This window comes from Sparassis crispa (assembly GCF_003851025.1).
Source record: "Sparassis crispa DNA, contig_000001F, whole genome shotgun sequence".
Taxonomy (NCBI): Eukaryota; Fungi; Basidiomycota; class Agaricomycetes; order Polyporales; family Sparassidaceae; genus Sparassis; species Sparassis crispa.
The window spans coordinates 87,925-105,881 of record NW_020939748.1 but is presented as its reverse complement, the minus strand read 5'-3'; the positions used below and the strand labels follow the sequence as shown (position 1 = coordinate 105,881).

Genomic DNA, 17,957 nt, shown 5'->3' with positions numbered 1-17,957 from the left:
TATTATAGCTTCAGATGTTCGACGGCACCATGCACTTGATCTATCAGATGAAAGTGCTGCAGACAGTCTTCCATCCACGGCAGGTCCATCGTCTGCTGGTACAGGAAGGGTAGCTACACCGGAACTCCACCCACTGCATGGCATGAGCACTGAGGATTCAAGACGTGCCAGCGGGGACAACTTTTCCGAGACTCCTGCCGTTCCACCATGCCCGTCGGAGCATGCGTCGCCATTTCCGCCATCATCGCCCGCACTCTCACGATCCCCATCACCGTTGCTGCCCTCTTTGTCCTTGCCATCTTCTTCAGAGTTTGTGGCTTCGTTGACAGGGCCGCCACAATCCCTAATTCCCATGCCGCAGATACCTCGTCCTTCGCTATCAAACGTGATGAACACCTCAGGATATGCATCTTCCAATTTTGATCTGACGGGTCACGCGTCTACCACGTCTGTCAAAAATGACGTGCTTCTGCAAGTGCCACTGAACGGGTGGGGCACCTGTTACAACGTTCCTCACTTGTGGCGCGTCTTTCCTTTTTCTTTTCCTTGTTCCCTTTACGTTACCAGACCACGTGATCCAACACGTGACTCATCGGAGCACAACCTCTGATTCTTTATCCAGATGCCCAGAACCCCTAGTCTAGAGTTACACCGGATCCAACTCCGGACCTTCTTCTTATCGCACATGCAAGACGTGCATGTATGCCTCATCTTTACCTCGCTCTGATACACGACTCGTTATCCCCATTAGTACTGATTATCTCTCACGACCTTACTCAGCTTTCTCATACATATTACTTTCTCGCTGTTACCCTGCTCAGATATTGTTTCACCTTATCTAGCCAATGAACGATCCCGCATTACTGCGTAGTACTGCGGATACCTTTTGTATAAGTAGACGACCTTGTCGAGCTGGATCCCCATCTCGACCTGGTTACCATTAAACCAGCTTTTCACTTGTCTTCGACTGAGATCGACCATCGGTAGCAGACAGCTACTACGAGTCATAAGAACGAACTCTGATCGACCTTCAGTGCGAGGACATTGCCAGAAGTGTCACTTGAACGGACTTGTGTCTTAGACTAAGACCTTGTCTCGTGACGACTCGACTAGATGCTCATGTTTTGCTGCCGCGTAACATTAGGTCGAGATCTTATTACTCTCTGTGACTTCCTAAAGTCTAACAATGAACTACCGACCGGACCGAACCTTGAAGACTAAACGATACACCTGATTCGATTGCTAAAGCACCGTTTGAGATTACTCTGTAATCGAGGTAGCTGAAGGGATAGACTGATCACTCATCTTCGGAGAGGGGTCTGTCCGAGAGACCAATAGGCCGAGGAGGCTGAGGTAATCACTCGAGCAATCAGCAAATAGGTGTACCAGTTTGAAGATAGAAGACACTCTATGGGCTTGTTAGCCGACGACGATCGAACCCACTTAGTTAAGGACGGTGTGCAGTCTACGTGTAGACATAGGCCACACAGAAGAATTTATCCACACTGGATTTTAACTACATCAACCCGACCGCTCTTCTGGAGCAGTACCGTGAGCACCTCCCATCCCAAGCGGAGTGGAGCACAGAACGAAACGCACATTTCATAGGAGGAAGGCCTGTGTTCATCAGGCCAGACAATCACAACTTCGACTACTCCCCAGAGGAATTTGAAAGGACACTTCCCCATAATCTTGGTGGAAAAGTGCTCCAGCACATCGCAGACAGCGGTATAATGACCTCCTATCCAGGAGAAAGACCAGACGCCCCTTGGAACCCCCCTGCCCAGAATCCTGTACCCCAACCGACTCTTGCACCAATCGTACCTGATTACATACCACCGATGGCTACAGTTACCATGGATGAAGGACGTCACCATGTTAGCCAGAAGGAACTTGGTTTTAGAAAACCCGAGATCTTCAACGGTTCAGACCGTTCGAAGCTTAGGGAATTTATAAACCAATGCAAGAATTACATGGCCGGAAATAGCCATGTCTACCAGGAGGACAATCAGAAAATTGCATTTCTGCTATCGCACATGCAAGGAGGGACAGCAGGATCATGGGCGCAGAGCTTCATGGAAACGGAACTCACCAATGACGACTTCCTTTCTTATGGGAGTTGGAGAGACTTCATTGCGAGTGTGAACAAAGCATTTGGTGATGAAAATATTGAAGAAACCGCTCGTACCTTGCTGTGTAACATCAAGCAAGGAACTCGTACTGCGGACGACTACATTGCCGAATTCCGATCGCTTGAATCCAAGGCGAAACTAGAAGATGCCGGAAATATCGAGTATTTCAAGTGGGGGCTTAACGACCCACTCCGACAAAGGATATATGGGATGGAAAGCATGCCCAAGACACTTGACAAGTGGTACGAATACGCCTCACGGTTTGACAACCAATGGAGATTTGCTCAGATCTTCAAGCGAGGAGCCACTACGACAACACGAGGAAAAGGCTGACCTGTCCATCGTCCCTACTACTCGGCTTCTGCAAAGGATCCAAATGCGATGGATGTTGATCATGTCAACATCTCGCGCTTGTCCCCAGACGAGCGACAGAAGAGAATGAAAGAAGGATTATGTTTCCTATGCGGAAAGAAGGGCCATATAGCCAACGACAGACAATTCCACCCCCAGTCTGGAAGTTTCACCCGTGCTAGAACGATACAGCCCGGGTTAGATACAGACACGATCACATGGATCAAGAAGATGCGAGAAGACCTCGCACAGAAGAAGGAGATGTCGAAGGAAGAAACCAGAGAGGAACAGATCGCCTATGTGCGAAACATCTTCAATGACATGACTGATGAAGAACGAACCCAATTGGGTTTTTGAGACGACGGCCACTAGTAATGCACGGACCGTCGCATCTTACCGTATCTCCCCTCGTTATTTGTAACACTAGTGGAAATTCAATCACTGTGAATATTTCGTTGGGAGAGAAGGAAGACATTACAACAGAAGCCTTGATCGATTCTGGTGCAGCTGAAACGTTCATGAACATTCGTTTTGCGGAAGAAAACAATTTCATCAGATGGGAATTACCGAAACCAATTAAAGTCATGAATGCAGATGGCACACCAAATCAAATGGGCACCATTACTCATTGTACCTGGAAGATGATGAAAATCGGAGGAAGGAAGACACTTACTCGCTTCCTCTTGACCGGCATTGACAAAGAAAACATACTTCTCGGCATGCCGTGGCTTAAACGCCTCAACCCGATGATCAACTGGGAAACTGGTGACTTTTGGTTTGGTAAAGACGTTAAATGGCCACTGAAACCCACTGTCGAAGATGCACCAGATGAAGAAGTTTCGATTTTCAAGGAAGATGGACTCCCAGAGTTAATCACCACCGAAACTTCCCCTACCTCATTTGGGCATTCAGAATCTATCAGAGAAATCATGGCCGATAACACTGAGCGTGGCGAGTTACCCGCAGTGCGGAATGATACCGAACCAGATGACCCACCATCAGAACCCCCGATGGATCAGCTCGATGATGACGATCTAGTTATATCCTATATCGCAGGAGTACGAAGTCGAAGCCATCCTGAATCACAAGATGTACCGAGGTCATTTGAGGTACTTAGTCAAGTGGAAGGGATATTCTTCAGCAGAAAACTCGTGGGAACCTACCCACAATTTATGGAATGCCAAGCGAATCCTCGATGCATATAAAAGGACCAGGGGAATCCAGTAGAGGAGAAGAAACCTGGAATGACTACCACGACGGTTTTCCTCGTCATCTTCCTAATCGTCCTCCACTGCACAACCCTCACTTTTCTTTGGATCATCCACTGAATCCTTATCAGACGACTTGTCGAACACACACTCTTCATGCGAGACAGCCCGCACGCTAACGGCTGGGGTGATCAGAACGATGCCTGGAACTGATCAGGCAGCTCTTATCTCTGTGGGAATACTCTTTATCGTCTAATGGATTTTCATCTATTTGATTATTACCCGGATCCACAACATTCTATTTCACATCACAGATAACCATGATCCCCTTAACGACCGAAAGGTATAAAAGGAGGAGAAAACGACATATCATCAATGCCCACTTCCGCTATAGACGACCTTGTTCACAATATACTCGCTGAAGTCGCCTCCACAATTATGAGCATACCCGCATCGCCTACGCTTGTCAATGGAGTACCCTCTCGAGCACAGACACCCTTTATCCGCACCTCATCGCCCTCACCTTCTATCGAACTTAGTCACGCATTGGACGAACAAGAATTTGCCACACGTCTGGTCTCGGCTATCCGTGTTCCTGTCGACTTCACAGATATCCTTGTCGCCTTACGAAATCGCCCACAAGATCGACAAGCGGTGGTTTCCATGCAACAAGCATTAGAAATGGTCGAGTGGATGCAGACGGCCAGACAAGAGCTCATTGCTGCAGAAGAAAGGACGAGTAGAGCCCGAACCAGAGTCGACCAAGTCTGGTCGTTGATGCGCAGTATGGTCACTCGTACAGCACAGGAGATTTGGAGGGAGCATGGGGATGAGGACATCGGACACATCCTTGGATACACCACTAATGGAATACCCGCATCCACTCCTCGCTCGTCGCCAGAACCAATTCCCGTTTGACCTCGCCCTCCTCGTTCGCATGTACCCAGTGGACGATCTCCATTATCCCAACCATCTTTCTCAACTGCATCCACTTCTTCGCATCGCAGTCATCCCTACAGGGATGGACGTATCCCTGAACAAGGATCATGAACCAGCCGGCGGACATGCTACAGATGTGGAGGAGATCATTATGTCCGCGACTGCCCTCGACGACGATGAAGATCACAATATTTCTTGTGGGACAAGAAACGTTAGACGGGAGCTGATGTTACAACGTTCCTCACTTGTGGCGCATCTTTCCTTTTTCTTTTCCTTGTTCCCTTTACGTTACCAGACCACGTGATCCAACACGTGACTCATCGGAGCACAACCTCTGATTCTTTATCCAGATGCCCAGAACCCCTAGTCTAGAGTTACACCGGATCCAACTCCGGACCTTCTTCTTATCGCACATGCAAGACGTGCATGTATGCCTCATCTTTACCTCGCTCTGATACACGACTCGTTATCCCCATTAGTACTGATTATCTCTCACGACCTTACTCAGCTTTCTCATACATATTACTTTCTCGCTGTTACCCTGCTCAGATATTGTTTCACCTTATCTAGCCAATGAACGATCCCGCATTACTGCGTAGTACTGCGGATACCTTTTGTATAAGTAGACGACCTTGTCGAGCTGGATCCCCATCTCGACCTGGTTACCATTAAACCAGCTTTTCACTTGTCTTCGACTGAGATCGACCATCGGTAGCAGACAGCTACTACGAGTCATAAGAACGAACTCTGATCGACCTTCAGTGCGAGGACATTGCCAGAAGTGTCACTTGAACGGACTTGTGTCTTAGACTAAGACCTTGTCTCGTGACGACTCGACTAGACGCTCGTGTTTCGCTGCCGCGTAACAGCACTGCATGACTGTTGCCATCGGGTCTCGGAGGCGAGCAAATACCATGGCCAGACTTCGATGTCAGAACGTGGATGCCCAACACTACCAACTGGGTTATCAACGAGCTTGGTGCGGGACCTCTTGACCTCATGGACTCTGCTGCCCTGGCAGCAATTTCAGGAGTGTGGGGTCACATTGACGGAGTCCCGTTGCAGCCAAATCAGGGTTCTCATTTGGGCGATGCCTCTGATACTGGCAATATGGTATCTGGTGCGCACGAGCCTGGACCTCACATTGCAACCAGTCCAACCGACATTGCCAACCTTGGTATGCTCTCCGTTGTGCAAGATCGGCCTATCGTTCTCCCTGCCACATCCGATATGGCCAGCAGTTCAATGTTCAGATTCCCGGTACCACCCCCTGCATATGTGATTCCCATGCATGCCCTCACCGCCGCCGCCATCAATACCAGCTCTCGGACTTCCAGTGATGCAGTCTCGGTGCCCGCTGACATTGTGCAGTCCGGCATTGACGCATCTGCCGAACGCGATGCTCTCCGACATTCTGAAGTGCATAGTGCACCCGTCATTCAGCCTGTTCTGGCGTCTGCCATGCCAACTATTGTTCAGCCAGCTGACCATGTCGCGCCCGTGCACTCTATTAACACATTCTCCCCCCCCTCTGTCGATCTGGATGGTACTGCTACATCCACAGCACCAAGCAAGACTTCCGCGTCAACCTCATGCTCCTCCTCACCTATCGATCTGGATGGTACAGCTACGTCCGCAGCACCATCCGCCTCGAACTCTTGCTCCTCCTTAGCTCAGCCTTCTCGCACGCGTAAGCTTCCTCCGACTGCAGACTCAATATGGGAGCCCACAGCAGCTCAAGCCAGGAGGCTCGGCATTTCAACGATGGAGAGTGATTCTGCGAAGCCGAAAAGGAAGTCTGCGAAGGAGAACAAGGCGGAAATGGGTGAGGGCAACGATGGGGTGAAGAGAAGGAGGCGATGAATGCTCTGGTGAGTCTCATATAGTGATCTTGGTGCCGTTGCGGCCACAGCATACCATTTCTTGTACTTCTTGTATTCTTGATCGTGATATCTTGTGCGCATTGTGTTCAGTCATTTCCGCTTCCATAGTGAACTATCTTGATAGAAAAATACTTTAGTAGCACGGTTGTGAACAAATATATTATTTGTTTTCAGCCTTAAATTCTGCCACATGTTAGGATAAAACACCTTGATGAATTGATACTGTAGTCGACAAAGTAAGGACTCTATCGAAACTGTCCTTGCCTGGTGAGATAATGGTCGAGATCTGTGTTACTCGTCCTTCAATCCTGATGGGAGAAACTAGCCCTGCGAGTCTCTACCTGTCTCTGAATTCCTGCCCATCTGGCTTGCTCATGCACTTGTGTTGAGCACGCACCCTGGTATCGCCGCGCGCACCTGGCATCGCTGCGCGCACCTGGCATCGCCGAGGGCGGCAGTGCACCCAGTGACATGGGACCATCAACAGACTGCAAAAAAGGAGTGGTAAGAAAAAAATACTCAGCTCCTGTCTGTCGTGCCTGCATGGACACGGAGTACTGTGCATTGAGTAAAAGCTCCCCGAGATGTTCGCGCATCCAGTCACGTGAATAGGGATCGACCAAAGACATGGAAGGACAGGGAAGATGTAAAAGAAGATCCCACAGAGATATAAGATCGAATAATAAGGGACCGAATACCGCTGAAGCAGGAAGGAGGCAGGTGGCGGTGCTGGAGGGCGGGTTGAGCGCCAAGTAGCCGGCGGGAGGACGACCTAAAGCAGATGGGACTAATAATAGCATTTCAAAAGAGGAAAGGGGGCGCGCATCCTCCAATGCATACTGTGATGCATCCGCTATACATGAATATGCATCCTGAATGCACAATCTAATGCATGTGCAGACTGTACTATGACTACAGGTGAGTGTGCATCACACTCGGCTTACAGTCCTAGGTATATTATGCAACAATATGACATGTACGCCTGTTTCTTCCCAACGGTTGCATTCTTGAGCTGACGTCGCGAGCATGACGCTTTCCGTCCATTACATTGTTGATATGTCTTCCTTCCGAGGTTGGATCGCAGCTCTGACTTCTGCTACATCAAACGTAGTCGCTGTTAGCTGAAGCTGGATTGAATCCCTGAGAGAAAGAATCCAGCGCTGCGATCATTGATTACATAGCTACTGGTCACGATAAATTGGGGATGCATTAGTCCTTCGGTTATACTATGGACTGACTCCGACTGTGTTGTACGTTTACAGAAAGTGAACCTGGGGCCACACGTTCATTATTTACTAGGTATGTCGCTCTTTCCGGGAACCTCAAACGAAATATCCGTTGGAAAGATTTTCAGCGGCTGAAGCTTTCCTTCTAAGGGCGAGCTGTTGCAAGCATGAAGGCGAATGAAGCTTTGGATAATTTTCATGAGGCAGACTACAAAATCAGTCCTATGAGAGGAAGGAGGGACAGACTGATGTATAAGCTTGGGATGAATGATACTTGGCTTCTTGAATGGCCTGCGTGTGCCGTGATCGGGTTGTACTGGCCACGACAAGTTATATGTGGTCTCGGCGTAATCGGGTACGTCACCCCTGTATCATTCAAGCTTCTTTCAATTGACAATTGATGGCGTCCTGTAGATTCAGAATGTGAAAATTGCGATGTTGGAATTTTTGTATGTGACATCAATTTTAATATCTGCGCAAATCTTTATCTTGAGACGGCGAGTAAGGAATCATCTCCCAAAACCCATATGTCCACTGGGTGAATCTGAAAGTGAACCTCGCACGGCTACACTTCTACGCTGCATCGCTCACGTCGCCGCGATGGGTATGTACGGTGCCCGACCAGCTTGCGCGAGGGCGTGCAGGGGCGTAGGACTTTTGCGAAACCGCAAACACCTTGGTGATGACAATTCTTACTATATCTCACAACAATGGGCTGCACTTGCAACTTCTTCATTCATGATACTTTCATGCCACATGCCTACGAAACAGCACGACGAAACAAAGGTCCAAGCAATGCGAGAGGACATCTGTTCGAGCAAACGAGCGATCGACTGTCGAGCACGGCTCACCTCTTCCGCGACTTGCGTGGCTTCTTCCCTCCACCAAACCCCAGCGCCTGCCTACTCCGCGCGACCTCGCGCATCGTCTCCTGCTCCTCATCCATGAACCCGATCGTGATATCGTTGAAGCGCTCTGCATCCTCGACCGCCTGCTGGTCCTCTGGCTCCCAGCCCTGCCACACGCCCTCCATGCCGTCCTCAGCTGCGAGCGGCTCGAGATTCGGCGACGGCGTCGAGAGGCTGAGGGACTCGCCCGAGTCCCCTCCACGCCCACGCGAGGTCGATCGCATCATGTCGATCGCGGCGCACTGCATGTTCCCTGACTGGAGCGCGCGCGCATCCACAAAAAAGTCCTCATCCTCCTCCGCAAACTCCAGCGGCACCGACTCGGGCAGGCCGTGCCCCTCGCGTGCTGAGAGCCGGGGCGAGCGCACCTTGCCGATTTCGCGGCGCAGCCGTCCCAGGCCCTCCGACATCGTATCCCCGATACCCGCGACGGTGCGGATCGGGATCGCGTTCCGGAGCGAGCGCGCCCCCGACCCGGACGTGCCGTTGGGGTACATTGGCAGCACGGGCGGCGACGGTTTGAGATGCGGCAGGTCGCCCTGGATCGCAGACGCGAGTGGCTCGTCAAAGGACGACGAGACGGGGTTCATGTCGCGCGTTCCTTGAAAGCCCTGGACGAACGCCTCGCCCGAGTCGATGGCGTACGCGCTCACCTCGACTTCTTTGCGCACTTCGATCTTCTTCGCGGGCACGTCAAAGCGGTAGCTCCTGATGAGCGCGTGGTAGTCCTCCCCGAAGACGTAGAACGAGAATTGGTGCGAGAGGTAGATGGAACGAGGGAGGATGCGCGGTGACGAGGAGCACGTCGACAGCTCCGCGCGGGACAACCAGCTATAAACACAGACACACGTCAGAAACACGCAACAAAACACGAACCGATCAACGAATACGCACTCAGCGCTAGCAAGACGTCCAACCTTCCGCTCTCCCGCCCAAGCCGTCCGCACCTCAGGCCAATCCTTCAAGCTCCCCCTCCTCAGAACCCACGTCCCAACCCTGCTCTCCTTAGCAACCAACTCCGCGGGCCGTTCCATCATCTGCGACAACCCCGAGGCTCGTCGTGGACTGCCCGAGCTCGCAGGCGACGTGCTCAATCTCCCAAGAGAACTCACACCTGGGAGAGACGTACTCGTGGTGCCCACCACTGGCACAGATCCCACAGTGTGATCTGACGAGGCGGCGCTGCGCTCAACGACGATGCGGCAGAGTGAGAGCGTGCCGTCATACGGATCGAAGACGAGAACGTCCTGAAGGTTGCGCGGCGTACGCAGTGCGAGCGGGTTCGCGTGGCTCGCCGAGTGCACGGACGAGGGCGAAGAGGACGTCGAATAATGCGGAGGGATGGATGGGAGGAGGTTGGACGGCAGCGTGGACGGCGACGAGCGGAGGAACATAAAAGCCAGCGGCGCAGGGCAGCTCTCCGGCGGCGGCGTCTTGGACGTGCGAAGCCTCACAATCGGCGTGAGCTCCGTGGGGTACGGTTGCTACGACAAATTCACCATCAGCATAAAAATCCGCGCAAGCTGAAAAGCTGAACCACTCACCAGCTCAGAGGCATTCACGACCTTCCCCGCCAGATGGCTCACGTCGTCCGTCCGCCCTCCATACGGGTTCGTCGCAAATACATGTACCGTGCGCTTCCGCGTCGCCAACGCGACCCACCGCCCGTCCCCCGCACATGCCAGTCCTTCCACAACCGCCGACGTGCGCCCTCTCTGGAGCGTGTACACATGCCTCGGCGGCTCCAGCGCACCCTCCGGCACGTCGAATACCGCACTCTCGTCGCGCTGGTGCCGCTGCCGGCTATCCGCCTCGTCCACCTGCGGCACAGAGAGCGGCGAGCGCAGAACGCGCGGTGCAGGCCTCAGCTGGTAGATCTTGGCGCTATGCCCGTCCTTCAGCGACACCACGAGCCGCGTCCCGTCCGCCGAGAACCGCAAGCAGCTCACGGGCTGATACTTGGACGCCACGAACTCCGCGACGACCACCGGCCGTTTCGGGGGTGCTTCTGCAGAGGACAACGATGACAGCAGCGGCTGCAAGTCCACGACGGTGACATTACACCCGCCAGACAGGGGCGCGGGCGCAATGTACGCGCGCCGTTCCCGTTCGATCTCGGGCACGTCCGGCCTCCCGCCCTCAGACGAAGGTTGAGACACGCGCCGCTGGTGTGCCCCGCCCACGCCTGCGCCCGCAGACGGCGCACTCCGTGAGAAGAACATCTTGCTCAACCCGCTCGGGCCCTCGCTCCCCGTCCCTGACCCCGAGCCGTCGGCGGCCACGGCCGCAGACACCCCAGCGCGGGCAGCCGAAATCGCAAGCCCGCCGAGGGACTTCATCCCGCTGAGGACCGTCCCGCCGAGCTTGATCGCGGCGCTCCCCAGCTCGGCCTGTGACATGCCCAGTGCAAACTTGGGCGAGGACTCCGTGAGCATCGCTGGAGCCGAGTGGAGATTGGGATGGGCGCCTGGAGCGACGGCGGGGGCGGGGGTCAGGGGGGAGGCGAACGCTAGCAGGCGGCGCGAGTGCGCGTACACCGCACGTGGGGTGTCGATGTGATGTTGATAATGATGATGGTGTTGGTGATGATGTTGCGGGCGACGGTCCGCGCCGATGACGCCGTTGTCGTCTAGATCTATATGCGATACATTCGAATTTGGATTGTTACTGCTCTTCTTGAGATTAATGTTACTGCTTCCGGTACGAGATGGCGACGCCGATGCGAAGGGAACGAGAGATGCGGAGGGTATAGTGTACAAAACGCCAAACGTGCTGGAGGAAAGAATGTGTAGGTTTACAGGATTCGAAGTACTCTGCGGCTAACACGTGAGCGAGCGAGAAAGAGCCCGTCCGAGTCTCATACACACCAAAATGATAAAATTATCGGACGCTGAAAATGCCCGCAGGCTAGGGGTGGGCAGCCGCTTGACGACCTCGTGCGTGCGCAGCGAGTACACGACGAACTCGATGTTGTCGCGCGCCTCCGACCTGAGAAAACAAATATTAGCAAACGCCCAATAGTTGATACTACAAAACGCACACGACACCTAAAACTGGTCGCTTCTCCCGCATCGGATCGTCCTTCGACGACAAGCGGGGGTTGGGAAGGACACCCGCAGACATCACTGCGCCCCAGTCCCTAGACAGGTTCAGCAACTCGGAGACGGCGCCGAGGTCAGTACAGTCCCAAATTTGCAATCCCGATGGGTACCCGAGGATGAGGAGGCGCCTGCAGGCTCATTGGTTCCCGACGCATATAGGCAGGTACGATAATGCTCACCTGGGCTTCTCTGCGTCGTCCTCAACCAGGCTGTCCCACCCCGCCCAGAGAACCTCCTCCGCGCGAGTCTCGTCCGGAGCCAACCCAGGGTACCGCGTACTGCCCTCGGGAACTTCCTCGTCAAGGTTGAACACCGGCGTGTACTCTCGCTCCCAGCTCGGGTGCGAAGCCTCGCTGCCACGCCGCTTACCCCTGCTCTCGTGGGCGTGCTGGGAAGATGCGCGGTTCAGCCTCGACGGGCTCAGGAAGCTCCCAAAGGACTCCGGGCGAGATATCCGAGGTGGGATCGGCCCCGCAGACGGGATGGGGATCGAAGACGGGACGTAGTTGCGGATTGTGCGCGAGAACGATTCAAGCGTCGTCGGTTCGCTGTGTATCAAAGGAGCGAAATTGAACATTCGGTATCAAATCAGGTATCAAACAAAATGAAGGAGGAAAGAGAAACGATAGCAAGGCTTGCAAAGCAAGAGCGAGGGACGAAGCAGCGAAGAATATGAGGTGCGACTACAGCGGAAGCCGTGCGCAGAGACACACGTGCAAACCGTTCGAACTTCATTTCAGGTCCGTCCCCAAATATCGCGCGGTAAGGTGATCGCAGGAGCTGCCCACACAGAGACTGTACAATGCATGGTCATTGAGGCCTAGAACGCACAGCGACCACAGCACACAACTGCTGCGATCTTCGCAGGTCCAAGTGCATGGACTCTGAAACGCGTCGTACATGTAGTAGAGCGGACTGGGCGACCGACATTCGATAATCACTGGCCCTCTAAAGAGGTAACAAGGTTGCAATGGAAACGACGACACGAATTGGCGGGTTCTGACATGCGCTAGAATGGCGAGACGTGCATGCTCAGCGCCGATCTCATGAAGGAAGGGGCTCGTACGCGGTAAACACGAACAGGAAAACAAACGAACCGAACGTGAGAGAGGAGGGGACGCGTACCGTGCAAGCACTGGCGCCCTAACATGCCCCACAGTGCGCCCCTGGCGTTCTGGCGTAGCAAGCTCGCACTTGTCCGCAGGCAAGACGAGCGGTGAGGCTGGCATACCATCGGATGCGAAACCCTCGTCTAGATCGGAACCAGGAGCTCGATCGTCGACAGGGATGAGATACGGCCTGTGCGGCTCGACTATTCGCAAGGGCTCGTCTGGCTCTGAGCCAGGATGAGGGTGCTGTGAACCGAAAGAAGAAGGCTCGCCGAGGTACGGAGATTCTGGGGACAGGTCGTCGTCAACGAGAGAATGGGTATGTGGGTAGCGAGGGCTGGAAGATGGAAGGACATTGCGAATGTTCTGAGAGGGCATTAAACAAGATTGGAGTAGCGATGATGGGTGGAGAGTAGTACAAGATACAGCAGAGAGGCTTCCGGGTCGTGTAAGTTAATGCAAGACCGGGTTGTGCGCGAGATGTTGGCTGGTGTGTGCGTTGTGGTCAGTAAACAGGAGCAGCGACGAGTCATCGTGCCGGCGTCACTTGTCTCTTGTTGGCCCAAACGGGCGATCTCTCATTCCACTTCACTTGCCCAAATCGGCCGCAGCCCCCGTATCTGGTCGATCCACAACCTTGATAGTTGTCTAGCAGACCCATCTCGAGACTATCCAGCAGGGCTGAACTGCCAGAATACATTACTTGAATTCTACAGAAAGCTTGTCGATCCCACGTTCGTATGACCTCCAATGACTCATGCACTAGTACTCATGCTTCTCTTCCATTTCGGTGCCGATGGGAACCATCCGAAGCATCGCCTAGTGGTTGCATGCTGAAATTTGCCGCACTACTAGTGAGTCGACGAGCCATATAGAAATCGTCTAACTGAGTACAAGTTGGCCAGAATCTCGACAATGCAACGGTATGAAGACAAGGACATGCATATGCAATACGGTGCGAATATTTAAATTACACTATAAAGTACCGAGAGAAGTATAACGTCAGGGAGCCAACTCTCAAGCGACGTCAGCGGGCGCTTGTTTACTTAGCCAATGCATGACCTGCACGACTGCGTTGAGCTCTGCCCTGCGTACTTAGAAGAGGCCAGATTCTCTGAACAGGGTTTTCTTTTCCGATTTTATATCCGTTGCAGGCTGAACGGTCTTGCATGCCAGACTTCAGCGTCGCAGGAACTCGTTTCCAACGGCGTTTCAGCCACCAGAAATGTGGCGACCTCGCGATGGCCATGGAGAACCCAGTACTACGACGGAATACTTCCAGGCTAAAACGCATCTCCGCCGTCGTTCTTCTCGTGTTTCGCCACATTAATGCAATCAATGTCCGCGAGCCGACATGCTCGCAATCGATTAACCTCCCGAACAACTCGTTCGCGTCTAGTAACCTTTCTTCTGCAAAAATATACATGCGGCAAGCTGTCAGTCCACAGCTTGTTTCCCAGCTTGTGTCCTAGACGGTCGTAGACAAGTATAGCTCTAGCTACGAGCCTCTTCCAACCCGACCTAAGCCTTGGATTAATATTCGGCCACGCTTGTCGAGGCACATGTGTGCCTCGAACGGTGAGATGGTGGCCCTGTGCGATAAGAACAGGAACTCAGCACTGCCCAGCGCGAGTCTTTTGGAGACTGTATGCAGTATGACAGTACCGAGTCTCACTGCACGGCATGAATGTTTGAACACTGAGCGCACCCGGTACTGTGAGCATTCGTTTCGTCGAACCATCGCAGAATCGGAAAACCCAAGAGTAACAGCACAGTCAACGGAAGTACTTGAGGAAGGAACTGTGTTCTACAGAGCAGCACTGTGAAGCGATATCGTGGTGTCATCTCATCGACCACGAAAATGTGGGCACAATGGTCTAGAGGCAGCTTGTTCTGGCTGGGCGCGTCCGCCATGGAGGGCCCGCCGTCCATTTATTTAGTCGTTCGCGCCAGTCTGGCTTTGCACGAATAGGGTCCGACAGAATGCATCAATGGCAAGATTTGTATGAGCATGGCATTCTCAGACTTGTGTTGGGCCATTCTGGCAAAATCTATCGGAAGCACGCGCGTAGACATAAAAGGACCAAGGTGAACGAATTTATGAAGGCCCATAGAATACTTAGAGTGTGGCATAGTTCGGATTGGGCAGATCATTGACACGCTCATGTATGCGCTGTAATTGCTCGTTCTCGTTCCCTGCACAGCGTCGATGGATGGACCACACAAAGCGGTAAATTAACTTACCCGCAGCATCTAGGAAACCCTTACAGAGGCTGTAAGTGAGGTGGGGCTTCGGTAGCTCTCGAAGCTGCACCTTGTTGTGTTGCTGATGTCACAAGTACACTCTTCCGCGTCCACATCCACCGAATCGAGGTCTGTGATGATATGGTCAGAGAAGGGCATGCAAAATAGTGGTAAGCACCCCGGTCCAGCCGCTCTTTCAACTTCGCAATCTTGATTCACACTTTTTGATGGCCTGACAGCACTTGAGCGTTACGGGGGCAAATCTTCGTCATGGTGAGCTATTTGTGCTGGGAGATCAATGCCAAACGTCAACAGTCCTTTGTTCGCGGTGTGTACACTGGTGTTGGCCAGGTGATAAAGGGTTTTCATAATACGTCCCGCCTTCCTAAGACAACCTGAAAGGTGAATGAACTGACTGAGATTCATGGTATATGAGACTTCAACGTTCAACACTGCTATGTGAGACATCGTAATATACCCTATCAACGTACAACACTCAGTCTAAGGAGTCGGGATGAACAAATGAAGAACATACTAGAGCTAAACTATCACTGCATTGATTAGTGTCCACATCTATGAGACAAATCTCACTTTAATGCCCGAGTTCCCTTCTCAGGAATTCAACCCAACCCAAGGTTATGGGCTCATCGTGGATAGAGTGGCGCGACCAAATGGACATGCCCAATCATGTTTTCGCCCGCACCTCTGCCAGCAAGATATATATCCACTGTATCCGGGATGTCCAAGTCATCCAATGAGTAGGTCCGAGAACGGACGTACATCCGATATACCCAGTGTTTGGTCTGAGGTGCGCCATCACTATCACATTTTCGGACGTAATAGATCGGCCTGGAGGGATAGAACGGCAGTCCTTCTTGCAGCGTACACATCTCTACCTTTCCTTCTTTTAGAGAGTTACCGACCCTGGCTCGCGACCACCTCCTCCTTGAAGACAGCCCTGGCCATAACCAATTGATCACCGCCCGCGCAGGCCATTCGAGCACCCAGGTGCGAAAGTCCTCTGGTAGATGCTGCCCTGTCTGCTGCTCGAGGCGGGCAACGTATGCTTTTCTATCAAAGGGGCCGAGATTGGGAATGATCTGGGCGCGCGTTGCGAGGAAGGAAGGCGAAGCGATGGCATATATGTAGAGATCGAGGAGTCTGCGGCGGGAAGGGGAAATGGGAGCGACGGCGATAAGTTCTCGCCACCTTTTGTTCACCGTGCGGGCTGCGATGAGCGCTGGAAGAGGGAGGTAGATAATGATTTCGAACAGGAGCTCAGTGGGAAAGTCGTTTATGCCTGTTATCGAGGCGTCCGCGGCACATTGTCTCCGGAAGCGTCTGTATATCCGAGCGATTAACACCAACGGTCTCTGAAGCAAGTTCCGCATTTGCTCCTGAGATGGAGGAAGGAAGAGGCACCAAGCAGCTGTCCCGAAACTTGATGATTTTATTGAAACGTACGCGCCTGTGGCAGTCTCCTTATAAGATAGAGCCACTTCATCCTCGACTGTCACAGCGTGACATGTCAGGTGCCTCAGCCAAAGTCTGTCACGGTGGTGCAAGATTGGCAGGGGAAGCAGCAAATTTGGAGCACTGGAGGCTCAAAACCTTCGTGCCTCCCTTAAAATAAATTATCAGCTTCAGTAAGTAATTCCCAAAAATCATCTTCTACAAAGTTACAGAAGCAGATTTTTGGTGCACATCCTGTGTGTGGAGCATTTAGGGTTTCACCCGCCAAGTGTGACAAAATGATCACATGATAATAGTTGAAGATGAAGTGGGCATATCTTAGTGATAGGGTTGGCCGGAAATCAAATAAATTAAATTAAATTTGTCACACTTGTGGCCAAAACCAAGTGGCAATTTTTAAATTTTCCTGTCCCCCTATGATGTCCAAGAGGCATCTAGGCATCAGGTACTGTGGTTCCATGTTAGTCCACCCAGCTCAATATTTAATTCTCTTCAAGGGTTGCATTATGTGTGATTATTGCGCAAGCTCTGTGTCAATGGGACAGTTCCATGGGGAGTTTTCATGTTGAACCTCTGAGCCTTTTGCCTTCAGCTGCCAGTGTCACTCAAATGCAATCAATATGGGCTGTTTCACCAGACTACTATATGCTATTTCAGGAAACTCAGTCTCTTTTCAGTTGTCATCCATAATCCTTGAGAAGGCAATACTTTCTAGAGAACACAAGGCACCCGAAGGATACAAACTTGTATGCATCAGGCCTCTCTTGGACACAACTTGGCACAACATGTAGTGTTTGTGCACAGCTAGGCTGAGGTCTCAGATATAACAGTCACTGATACTGGTGTCGACCCTCATAACATCAACTACCATCTTTCTTGGTCTCTTTGACTTTCAACCTACCAAACTAGGTCTCGGTGGTGTGGAAATTTCTAGTGAGATATTAAAGTGTATTTGCTGGAATAATTATCACGACTTTCTTGCATCTAGCACCGGCTCAATTTGCATTCTGCTAGCACATGAACTTTTATCAATGATTGACCAACAATAGTTCTGAAAGCCACCAGTGGTGTCTCCTCTTGTAATACAATGCCCTCACAAGAAGTCCAAAGTGTTGTGTATAATGTGACCACCTTGTAATTCCTTGTAATTCATTGTCTGAAGATGCTTATAGTAATAATGATGCTCTGGACACCTTCAGATTCAATTTCAACACGTGGGAGAAACTTGGCGATGATGGTGGAAAGCTGGGTATCTGGCTCTTCTACACTGACCTAGTGAAGGTGCTGGTACACCTGCTCACTATACCTCTTCCTCTTCCTGCCAATAGCAGTGTGAGCATATCACTTGCCAGCACCATAAAATGCAACACTCATTGATCATCT

At 52.0% G+C, this 17,957-nt stretch overlaps 7 protein-coding genes across 7 annotated transcripts; 5 read left to right on the top strand and 2 right to left on the bottom strand.

Annotated features, from left to right (window-relative positions):
• Positions 1 to 207: 207 nt before the first annotated feature.
• Positions 208 to 423, top strand: SCP_0200310 (hypothetical protein; the record flags this gene model as incomplete). The annotated part of the gene is made up of 1 exon (XM_027753946.1): positions 208 to 423. One exon carries the CDS (start codon positions 208 to 210, stop codon positions 421 to 423), a length of 216 nt encoding a protein of 71 aa, XP_027609747.1.
• A 1,433-nt stretch (positions 424 to 1,856) lies between these two features.
• SCP_0200300 (hypothetical protein) lies at positions 1,857 to 2,465 on the top strand (the record flags this gene model as incomplete). The annotated part of the gene is made up of 1 exon (XM_027753945.1): positions 1,857 to 2,465. One exon carries the CDS (start codon positions 1,857 to 1,859, stop codon positions 2,463 to 2,465), a length of 609 nt encoding a protein of 202 aa, XP_027609746.1.
• Positions 2,466 to 2,513: 48 nt separating this feature from the next.
• SCP_0200290 (hypothetical protein) lies at positions 2,514 to 2,840 on the top strand (the record flags this gene model as incomplete). Its single annotated transcript, XM_027753944.1, has 1 exon — positions 2,514 to 2,840. One exon carries the CDS (start codon positions 2,514 to 2,516, stop codon positions 2,838 to 2,840), a length of 327 nt encoding a protein of 108 aa, XP_027609745.1.
• A 1,226-nt stretch (positions 2,841 to 4,066) lies between these two features.
• Positions 4,067 to 4,609, top strand: SCP_0200280 (hypothetical protein; the record flags this gene model as incomplete). Its single annotated transcript, XM_027753943.1, has 1 exon — positions 4,067 to 4,609. One exon carries the CDS (start codon positions 4,067 to 4,069, stop codon positions 4,607 to 4,609), a length of 543 nt encoding a protein of 180 aa, XP_027609744.1.
• Positions 4,610 to 5,572: 963 nt separating this feature from the next.
• SCP_0200270 (hypothetical protein) lies at positions 5,573 to 6,493 on the top strand (the record flags this gene model as incomplete). Its single annotated transcript, XM_027753942.1, has 1 exon — positions 5,573 to 6,493. The coding sequence occupies one exon, from the start codon at positions 5,573 to 5,575 to the stop codon at positions 6,491 to 6,493; it is 921 nt and encodes a 306-aa protein (XP_027609743.1).
• A 2,093-nt stretch (positions 6,494 to 8,586) lies between these two features.
• Positions 8,587 to 13,235, bottom strand: SCP_0200260 (predicted protein; the record flags this gene model as incomplete). The annotated part of the gene is made up of 7 exons (XM_027753941.1): positions 8,587 to 9,478; positions 9,542 to 10,131; positions 10,192 to 11,460; positions 11,515 to 11,635; positions 11,688 to 11,876; positions 11,928 to 12,296; positions 12,874 to 13,235. 7 exons carry the CDS (start codon positions 13,233 to 13,235, stop codon positions 8,587 to 8,589), a joined length of 3,792 nt encoding a protein of 1,263 aa, XP_027609742.1.
• A 2,510-nt stretch (positions 13,236 to 15,745) lies between these two features.
• Positions 15,746 to 16,492, bottom strand: SCP_0200250 (hypothetical protein; the record flags this gene model as incomplete). The annotated part of the gene is made up of 1 exon (XM_027753940.1): positions 15,746 to 16,492. One exon carries the CDS (start codon positions 16,490 to 16,492, stop codon positions 15,746 to 15,748), a length of 747 nt encoding a protein of 248 aa, XP_027609741.1.
• Positions 16,493 to 17,957: the final 1,465 nt, after the last annotated feature.